At 42.4% G+C, this 10,544-nt stretch overlaps 1 protein-coding gene across 3 annotated transcripts; it reads right to left on the reverse strand.

Annotated features, from left to right (window-relative positions):
* Positions 1–64: 64 nt before the first annotated feature.
* Positions 65–8,813, reverse strand: LOC117903769 (integrin beta-PS). 3 transcript variants are annotated; one of them, XM_034816182.1, is made up of 7 exons: positions 8,721–8,813; positions 5,756–6,422; positions 5,457–5,688; positions 4,053–4,137; positions 2,680–3,114; positions 1,383–2,606; positions 65–1,307 (listed from the first exon to the last, which is right to left on the reverse strand). In XM_034816182.1, exons 2-7 carry the CDS (start codon positions 6,288–6,290, stop codon positions 1,242–1,244), a joined length of 2,577 nt encoding a protein of 858 aa, XP_034672073.1. In that variant the 5' UTR covers positions 6,291–6,422; positions 8,721–8,813; the 3' UTR covers positions 65–1,241. The 3 variants fall into 3 exon arrangements, with proteins under 3 accessions (XP_034672073.1, XP_034672072.1, XP_034672074.1); XM_034816181.1 differs by lacking the exon at positions 4,053–4,137 and adding an exon at positions 4,749–4,833; XM_034816183.1 differs by lacking the exons at positions 4,053–4,137; positions 5,756–6,422; positions 8,721–8,813 and adding exons at positions 4,749–4,833; positions 5,388–5,389 and having other exon boundaries at positions 5,461–5,632.
* Positions 8,814–10,544: the final 1,731 nt, after the last annotated feature.

Below are 10,544 nucleotides of genomic sequence, written 5' to 3' on the forward strand. Positions count from 1 at the left end.
ATTCACTATTAATGAACGAAAATCAATTAAAAACGAAGAAAAACACACACAAAAGAGACCAGTAAATCTCTCATATAAATTCTCATAAATACAGAAATTACAAAAACGTACAAAAAAAAACAACTAAATTTAATAAAAAATAAAAAACGTACAAAATGAGTTCAAAACGAAATGAAAATCATAAAAGAAATTAAAGTCCCGGTCGCACTCTTTGCATTTTTTTCGATTTTAGATTAACAATTACAAAAGCTTAAATGTTAACGCTTAAAAATTACAATTTTAAAGTTAGATTTAATTTTTTATTTTCTTTGTTAACAAATGAAAAACACATTAAGACATCAGAGGGTGGTGGGCCCGTTTCCGTGCGGTTTGAGGCAGGTAGGGAGGAGGGAGTTAAGTTGTCAATACATTTTGCAATATTGCCTTTAAAAGAGTGATACACATACAAACATACATATATATAAATATATACATATGTATATGTAAATAAAACGTACAAAAAAAAAACATTGCGCTTGAAAACTATGTGTTTGAAAACAAAATGAAAATCAATGAAAAACAAATTATAATAATAAAATACGTACAAAAATTAATGTGCTCTCTGGATAAATGGTGGGGGGTGCTGGGTGCGGGCAGGGTTGGACACACACACATAAATCATAAATCATGAATCATTAATCATATTTAAATCCCTAATAATAATCGTTTCGTAGTTCATTTTCTTGGCTGTTTTGTTTGTGCTGTTTGTTGTTTCTGTTTCTGTTTATGTTTCTGTTGGCTCTCTGTAGACGGAAGCTCTCTTTCTATACAATATACGATATGGGGTATCTCTATATATGGATTTTACAAGTCTAAAACGTTTTATAGCAAGGCACACACCGACACACACATCGTTTGCTCGTTAAGTATACGCATTGTATAAAGGCTGCCCTCGAAGGGGTGGCTGTTTTTGGGGGCGGTATATATATCTTTATCTCTGTATATATATATATATAAATTTGACTTAGTTTAGAACGCGTTTTCAGTGGCAGTTGACTTCAACAGGAAACTATCGGGCGCAGCTTTCGTTGATTTAGATTTTAGATATTTAATTTGGGGAAGAGACACAGGCACAGTCGCAGTCGCAGGTCTCGTCTCTCGTGTCCCTTCCCAGGCACAAACAATCCATCCATGGATGACACAGAATTATTTCACTAATATTTAGTTAGATGGCGGATGGTGGGGGATCCAGCGCGAATTGTTTATTTGCCCGCATACATGGGATTCTTGAAGGTGGAGGTTGCCTGCTTGTAGATTGGATTCTCACCCTATACAAAAACAAGACAAAAGACAAACCAATCAGCAAAAGATCGAACGAACGGCAAGTATTTTCGAGAGCTTACCGCATTCCATTTGGCATTCATGCTCTCCTTCTCGAAGCGGGCAAACTCACGGCGATCGTGAATGGTGGTTAGCAGCTTCCAGAGCAGCAGAATGGCCAGGCCGACAAGCACAATGGCAGCGATGACGCCGAGCACAATGCCCAGCATGAAGACCTTGGGCGGGCATTCCTTCTCCTCCTGGGCATGGACCACCAGCTCGCCCTGTTCGCTGTACTTGAACATGAACTTGCAGTCGTCTTCGTCGAAGAATGTGCACATCTGCTCATCCTTGTGCTCATCGATGGTCACCTTCTCAACGCCCACCGGCGTGAAGGCCGTACAGTTGCGTGCACAGTCATCGACGTTCTTCAGCACTCCGGTGTGATACATTTGGCACTGAACGCAGTCCTTTAGCTCCTGACAGCGGCCCGAGCATGTCGGGCACTTCTCGCAATGGCGGCCAGAGTAACGGCCCTGGTCGTTGGCCGTGCACTTGCAGACGCCGCACTCGCAGGTGCCGTGACCGGAGCAGAGCTCGCCACCGCCCGGCGGCATGCAGGTGTCGTTGGAGGCCTGGCAGGCACAGCTGCTGCCCGTCCAGCCTGGCTTGCAGACACAACGGCCGCAGTCGCAGGTGCCGTGATCGGGTCCAGAACACAGCTGGTTCTTGTTGCGCTCACAGCTAAAGTTCTCGCACTCGCAGAACTTGCCGGTGATCACCTCCTCGGGATTGGGACGCTTGAAGCACTCACAGAAGCCACACACACAGTTGCCGCGCCCGCTGCAGTCCACATTGGTGGTGTTGTCCGCCCTGCAGCTGGCATCGTTATTGATTGTCGAGTTCATATCCGACACGGAGCACTCGCAGGTGTTGCCAAAATGATGCTCGCCACAGTCACAGATGCCGCACATGTAGGTGCCATAGTTGTTGCAGTGCGGCGACAGCGGCTCATAGCCAATGGAGCCGGGATGTTCGCAGGGGCAGGAGCAGAGCATCTCCAGCTTGATCACCATGCTCTCGTTGATGCCAACGGGATAGATCTGAATCACCTGATTCCAGTCGCGCGGATCCTCCGGGCACTTCAGTACCTGAATCTGGGCCGTGAAGCTCACCTGCTTGCCCACCGTCAGGTTGTCGCATTTGGAGGTCTGGATCTCGGGTCCGTTCGTCAAACAGGAGGAAAAGTATGTAATTTTCACATCACCCGTGGCATTGTCCTTCATCTCCACCGACGAGGAGATTTTCTATAAATTGTTTAAAGCGTGAGTTTAGAGAGAGAGTTTCAAAGGAGTCTGCTTGCTCTTTCGATCTACTTACATTGTATTCCTTTTGCACGAGATCGACCACATTGGAGGAATCATTCGAGAGGATGGCCGCCGAGGAGCCCTGAACGTGGGCGGCCAGTTTCTCGTACACGGTATACTGCGAATTGGTAACCGCAAAAATGATGTTGATGGCATTCTCCTTGACCTTCTGGTTGATTTGCGATATGCTCGGATAATCCTGAATCACCGAATGCGTGTACATGCCCTGCAGATCCAGATGACATTCACCATCATTGGGCGCTATCACGCCGCCCAGTTTGCCATCGCCCGCATAATGGAACCCAGCATCCGTTGAGAAGACGAGCAGGCGACGGGCCTGCTCACGCCATCCCACCTGCTGGCGGCAGGCAATGGCCTGCATGATGGCATCGAAACCGCCTTCAGGCGCATCCAAATTACCAGAGACAGCCGCATCTTTCACCTCGTTCTGAGGGCGCACACAGGCGAATTAAATAAAAAAAGGATTAGTTCATGGAATCGATTAATGATGTGCGTGTTGTGCGAGCAGTTAGCCAACGAGGAGGAGGAAAAGCAAGTGAAAGTGAGAGATAGAGAGAGAGAGGTGATAGAGGGGAAGCAGGAATTTGAGACCACCACCTTCGTTTGGTTTCCATCAATATTAGTCAAGATAAGATGTTGGAAGCGTGCACGATAAGATATAGTATGCACATACATGACGAACTGTTGAGTTGTTCAAGGTTCTATTATCAAGAAACTAGGGTTTCCATAGAAGCGTATATATATATATACGAAATGCAATCGGTTTTTAGGTGCCCATGACATCATAGCTGTCAATCGATCCCATAATGTGGGGTCACAAAATATAGACCAATACTTTAAGCTATTCAATATTTGCAGCTCTAAAGTTTCACTTTAGAATTGCTTCAGAACAGCTGTCGCAATCTGTCGCATAGCCATGGCAAGAATGGAATATTCTTTGTTGACTTTTGGATAGATAGAGAGTGAGAGGAGTAGCAGTGGAAGGTGTGGCTTTAGATGGGAATAGGTAAAGGATATATGAAGGTGTTAGATAGATAACAAATGCGTGCCCGTGCCCATACCCATACCCATACCCATTACATATGAATATAAATACATATATGCAGTTAAGGATAACACCATACATGCCATATAGAATTGAATATAGATAAGTAGCAAGCCCATGCAACGTGCAAACAAAAACCGTTTAAAATTAGAATAGGTACAAAATGAAATCAAATAAAAGTAAAAAGTGTTAAATGGTTGTGCTTTAAATGCACAAATGCCAAATTTGTAATTAATTGTTGTTGTTTCGGACGTGTGTTAGAGCCAATCCGATATCGATCTGGTTGAGGATCTGGCGCATGGCGCATGGCGACGACTTACAGAGAATCTATATGTGTCCGTGCTCAGGCCCATGATGTTTCGGTAGCCATAGGGAGCAGCGCATTTGGGGCATGGCTCCTCCAGGCTAATTTTGATTTATTTTAATTTTTTTGTTTTCGATAATTTTGTATAATATTTTAGGTAGGAGTTTATAGTTTATAGTGACATAGCGGTATAATAAAGAGTGATAAATGAAAGATAGAGAGAAAGAGAGATAAAGAGAAACACAAAAGAGAAATTGTATAAAAATGTTTTGACGACATCGAGACAGTGCATTAAATTACGATAAATAATACGATACGATACGATAATGCAAATACGATTTATGCTTAGAGTATGCCTTAGAACACCCAAACCCCCCCTCATTCCAACTGACTGAATGGTAGGACACACTCACACTCACACACACACAGACACAGACACAGACGCTTAATGATTATACATGTATAGCTCTTACGATCTAAGTGCGGAATATTATAAATATAGTGGCATAAGTATATATGTATAAGCAGGGGATCTACCACTTGGTTAGTTTAAGAGTTAGTCAGACGCCACAGAACAAAAGCAATAAATGAGTAGATAAATGGGTTGGGCATATGGATGGATATATTTGTACTTGTATTTGGTGCAGGCATAGCTAGTATATGTATATGTATTTATGTATGTAAGTTATCAAACTGATTAATTGTCTCTTACAGAGAAGCTTTCGGTGTTATTGTTGAGTGGCATGTGATTGCGGTAACCATAGGGAGCCTTGCAGTTATCGCAGGGATGCTCGAGTCTACAGATTCGGTTTCGGTTTCGGTTTCAGATTCGTTCATTGGATGGTGTTGGTTGGTTGGTTGGTTGTTGTAGTTTGTTGTTGTTGGTGTACATGATGTGGTTGTAATATATATTTATCATATATAAATTATCAAAAAGTTAGTTAATTGATTTAATAAAATTAGATAAATTAGGTTCAAAAATCCGTTGTAAAAAGGTAAAGCTTAGGACATAAGTAAATACTGTATATGTACATCATTATGCATCATCATGTATGGTATAGCCAGCCTATGATGACTTCAAATCGTTAGATCAATATTCGACTTAAATGTGTACCTTCGAAGCGAATCATATAATTATTATAATAATCTGACCATTTTTGCTTAACAATTCGTAGCATGAAAATTCTACCAAAAGCAGTCGCTCATAACCTGACTCAACAATTACTCATATCTAGAGTCCAATCATCGACTATATATAATCCGTGGGTATAGACACACACTCAGCGGCCGTCTCCAGGAAAATACTCGCGCATGTCATGACTGAGTCATCTGATATTGTCCATCAAAAAACTTCTTAGCATCTACTTTAAACTGCACTTAATTCTAATTTAACTTTTATTTGGTCCATCTTGGATGGTACTCACTTTTGGGTATGGTGGACACATAGGGCATGAGCACCTTGTCCACAAATGAACCGAAACCCAGGCGGAAATTCGATGTGATGCTCTTCATCGTCTCGGACAGCTTATCGCCCAGAGCGGAGAGCTTCTCTTTGTCATCCTCCATGGACTTGGAGAGGTCCATCAAGTAGTAGAGATCCACGGGATAGCCCTCGGCCTGGGTGTAACTCACCTTTAGGTTGTGCACTTGATCTGTAAAGAGAAGAGGCAGCTGCAACATTAGCGAAAGGCTTCTTATGTGGATTCCAGACTGACTCACTGATGCGCAACTTCAGGTTTACGGACTGTGGTTTGATTTGGACAATCTCGCCGGAGCTGGCCGACCAACCAGAGTATTGGGAGCCATAGGAACTGGCGCTTGAGCTAGAGCTGGAGGAGGAGGAGCTCTGATGATAGGAGCTGCCGCCAGAGATGTATTGACCGCCGCCGCCGCCGGCGCCACCACCGCCTCCAAAGCCACCGGCTGAGCCGTAGGCTTGACTCTCGCCAGCTAGCGTCAGGTTCTTGTTGATGAGAATTTGCTCCGAGGTGTCGGGATTCCAGACAAACTGCTCGGGACAGACATCCGGCGAGGTGTGCTGGAAGCAGCGCGATCGCCCCTCAAAGTTTGGCTGCATGCACCACGCACAACTCTGGGTCTGGATGCACGTGTGGCACTTGTCCTTGCCGCTGCACGGGTTCTGGACGAGCTTCCCCGCCAGCTGGCACTGCACCAGGGAGGCGTGCATCAGGGCCAGGACCAGCACCGATAGCACTCCCAAATGGCAGCTCTGTTTTGTCGCTGTAACGTACATTGCACTCTGTCTCTCTCTCTCTCTCTCTTGTCTGCTGCTCTTATTGTTAGCCGTTGCTCGGCTCTCTTTCTCTGTCGCACCTCTCACGCGTTCGCTGTCAGCTCTATCTCTGTCTCTGTCGCTTTAGTGCGGCTGCAAAAGAACAACAAAATTGTAACTGCACTTGAGTAATCGAGTATTTCTTCAAATTTGGGTATATCCGTTAGGAATTTCATGTGCATTTGTGAGGTGTACTGTATGTGTGCATGTGTGGTGAGTTTGTCGCACTCCTTCACACCGCTTGCATTCGCGAGTTTCTTACATATCATACATATACATATACATATGTATGTGTCAGACATCATGCCTCGTACCGCTAGCTTCTACCACTACTGCTAAAAATCTATCAATTTAAATTTTTGGCCTTCGTCACGTTCCAGCTTCTGGTTTAGAGGGTATTACTGAAGCAGGTTTGTGACGGGCTGGTCACTTTGTTTTCGTCTTCTGCTTTCTTTCTACCTTTGCTTTTAATTATATTTGGCTCGACCTGAAACCCCCCGCCCTCCCATTCATCATGCCAACATCTGAAATGGAACATCATCACGGCCAGATGACTCATCACACGCACGCATACACAGTAGTATTCTCTCTCACATTTGCAAATAAACATAAATATGTGTGAGTCTGTGTATGTTTGTTCCACTCAATGCTTTCGTGCTTAAGAGGATGGAGGGGACAATCGTTGATAAACACCTTGTAGCTGTCAATGGCACACACTCACTGACTCCCCTTCCCATTCAGCATTCGCTCACTCCTACCCACTTCCCCTTTCGTTCATAATTCCTCGCTCACCAGCCCACTCCTAGTCTCATTCATAGCTACCCTGGTAGCACGCATATCCCCCCCTCTCATTCATCACTAACTACCACTCCTCAAAGTCCTTATTCGCTCTTTTCCCTTTGACCATTCCTCCTCACATTCCTTATTCCATCACTCACTCACTGTCGTCCATCCACTCCCCCCACTCATTCATCATTTGCTCAGTCCCTCACTTTTATTCCTGAATCCCCGACTGTCCCCTCTCTTTCAATGGGAAATGCAAAACGTAAACAGAGGTCGGCCGTGGAGAGAGGATGAATGTGAGTCGTGCAAGAGCGAGACGACACGCAGACAATGGCAGAGCTCTTTGTGACTGCTGACTGCACTCCCTAAAGGGTATTACGGGCGTTGCGACCACTTCCGAATTGCTCAGCATGTCTTCCGGGAACACGACACGCGCCTGATGATGAATCCGGTTGGTTGCTCGACCGAAATCTCGTCTGCAATGATTCATTCCAATTCAATAACGGAACAGATTTTCAATGCAATCTCAAAAGGGCTTCTTTCTCACTTTGCCATAGCCTGCAGCAACATACATATGTACATACATATGTACATACGTACTTATGCAGACATATGTATGCGTGTGGGTGCGTCTATTTATAGCAACCCACGCACAGTGGAGACGCTTTTTTAAAGATTTGTGCGCTTTGGCAGCGCAAAAACCAAAAACAAAACTGAATCGACACATCTGCACACAGCACAGGGGCAGGGGTTGGGGGAGTTCCGCAATCAGATCAGCTATGGGCCACCAGTTCACTCCGCAGAATCTCCACTGTGTGGGCCGCCCACAGACCAATAGACAACATCTGCGGCACGGCATATAAATGTGGGCGTACTAGTTCCAACACCGCCAGAGGGCGCACACTGTCTCTCCTTCCCATTGGAAAATCATGTTGTGTTTGCAGAGGGAGGGGTAAGATGTGGAGTGGGGATCGCAATGGAGATAAAGAGTAATCAACAACTGCGTCAACATTCGAGGCTTGCGGCCGATCTTTAAACTTAAAAAAAAAACTGTCACACCAGGCAGAGTACACCCTGTTGAGGATTCAGCAAACCAAATAAGATATATGTATGTATATGTACATGTGTGTCAGTTTCTGTGTGCGTGTGTCGTCATTGCGAATGAAATCATCAAAGCACTACACACAGAGAGAACACATATCCAGTTTTACGGTTTTTTGTGTGGATGGATGACTTCGTTTTCGGTCAATTGCAGTCAAAATTGAAAGCATTTCTTACGTAATTCCACTACTTTTTAGATATTTCACTCGCACTCTAGCCACTGGCAGCACTTGAAATCAATGTTTGATGCGTTTTCAATTGGATTTCGAACAATGTATTTCCATCAGGGGCGGGTTTGCGCCTTTTATTTTGATTTTCTCGCACACTTGTGGAGTTGATTGCCCACACAAACACACACGAACACACGCATGCACAGCAGCACCAGAAGCTGACTCAGCTCAGTAGCAAACTCTATTAAAACTTCGTTTCTTGTATAAGTACACAAAGGTTGGCATATGTACCAAGTCAATAGTCAGCGTTTTCGCAACAAAAAATTTAAATTATTACTTTTTTTCGTCTGCCTTCGATGTTGTTAACTCCAGTGTGACCGCAGGCTTATAAATAAAATATCTCTTGGGACCAGTGCTGCCACTTAAGCAATTTTCCCACTAGATCTAGAGTTTTTCAATTGCCAAATGCAGGGTAAATTGTTAAATAGCGTGTATCGGGAATTAAAGCTATTTTCCAAGATCTTTTTGCGTTATTTTAGCTTTTTCAACACATCTGCCAATTTCAGGTATTTTTATGCTTTAAATTACCAAACTTAAGTACTTTATAGTATTGTTTCCATTTGAACGGGAAAAAGAAGATCGGTAACTACTATTACTGACTAAATATTTCACAATGTGTGGTTCTAATATCTGGACAATTTTGTGCATTGCACAAGCAGCTTTGCCATTTCGGTAGAAGTTACTCAAAAACTGGGAGTCTCCGAGCTATTCGTAATCTTTTAACGCTTCATACGCTTGTTCAAATTGATGTCAGATGATGACTGATGACTGAATAAATTTAAGTTAAAGTAGTAAGCAACAATTTTAAATGTTTTTCTATGAGCTGAGTGAAACTCTTTAAGTTGTTAAGTTAAATGAATGAAATATTTATATACCAAATTTGTTTTTCGTTTATTGGCTTATTGGTTTACTTAGCATATTCTGTGCAAAATAAATAACCAGAAATTAGAATCACCCCAGGAACAAAATGGTTATAATTGGCGAGATTCTTCTGCATTGTAAATCTAGCATTGATGCAAAACATATCGATTTGCATGCACATACTCACATACACAAACATACTCATACATATGTACATATGTACATGCATACATATGTACACAAGTCTTCGTCGCATTCGTTGCATTATGAAGTGCCAGCATATTGCTGATAGGGAAGATAGAGACCATTCTGACTTCCTTAAGTTTAGCTGGAGAAGACGATATCGTTTTTTTTAGCTGGCATCAAGATTTTCTGGCTACCTCTTTTCAATTGCTAGTCTAGCTTTTTTTATGACCCGAGCAGTTCGCAGCACTACACGTTCCAATACCCTGGGGTAGGGTATTTTACGGAATTAAGGTGTTTCGACTCATATCTGTTGTAATACAGGCTTTACATAAGTCAATAGTTACACCTAACACCACATTCCGTACACTTTTACGGTTTATGAATTGCCCTTATTTTGTTTCAACCTTATTTTATAAATAATACAAGAAAAGAGAGTTTTTAAAACTAACAAATTTTGTGGAAAATCTAGTGGGGTGATAGGTGGGTTGAATTTGTTTTCCCTCGATATATTACGATAAATTTTGAAAATGAGAATGTATATTTTGGTATATTTATGAGGGTCCCAAGCAGTGCTGCCAATTCTTCGGGTCATAAAAAAGCTAAAAAAGATAAACGATAAATTTTGAAAATGAGAAGGTATGTACATATATTTTGGTATATTTATGATGGTCTCAAGCAGTCCTGCCAACTCTTAGGGTCATAAAAAAGCTAACCTTAGACAAATCTAGAAACAGCAGATAATTTTAATGGATTCTAAAAAAAAAGCTTAAGTGTTGAAACGGTTTTTTAACAGCTGAATCTCGCAAATTAGAACGGTTTGTTCCGCAGTGATTATAATTTCTGAAATGTTATAAGTTCTGGATATTTTTTTGCATAGAATATGCTAAATAAACAAATAAATAACAAATAAACAATAAACAATCATAGAATTTGATTTATGAATATATTTAATTAATTTATAACCAAACTGTATAGTATTTAATTGATAAACATTGATTTTTTAGCTTTAATATCCTTTAGTCCTTAATTTGACCTTCTTCAATAATCAACTGAC

The sequence above is a fragment of the Drosophila subobscura genome, chromosome A (genome assembly GCF_008121235.1).
Source record: "Drosophila subobscura isolate 14011-0131.10 chromosome A, UCBerk_Dsub_1.0, whole genome shotgun sequence".
Lineage (NCBI taxonomy): Eukaryota > Metazoa > Arthropoda > Insecta > Diptera > Drosophilidae > Drosophila > Drosophila subobscura.

Bases quoted from the DNA above. Each gene is read 5' to 3' on its own strand.
- LOC117903769 (XM_034816182.1), bottom strand. From the start codon at position 6,290: ATGTACGTTACAGCGACAAAACAGAGCTGCCATTTGGGAGTGCTATCG. The intron at 4,138-5,456 runs GTACCATCCAAG...AATCAAAATTAG, and splicing joins TCCACCATACCCAAAAGTGA to CCTGGAGGAGCCATGCCCCA. The intron at 2,607-2,679 runs GTAAGTAGATCG...AACAATTTATAG, and splicing joins TCGTGCAAAAGGAATACAAT to AAAATCTCCTCGTCGGTGGA.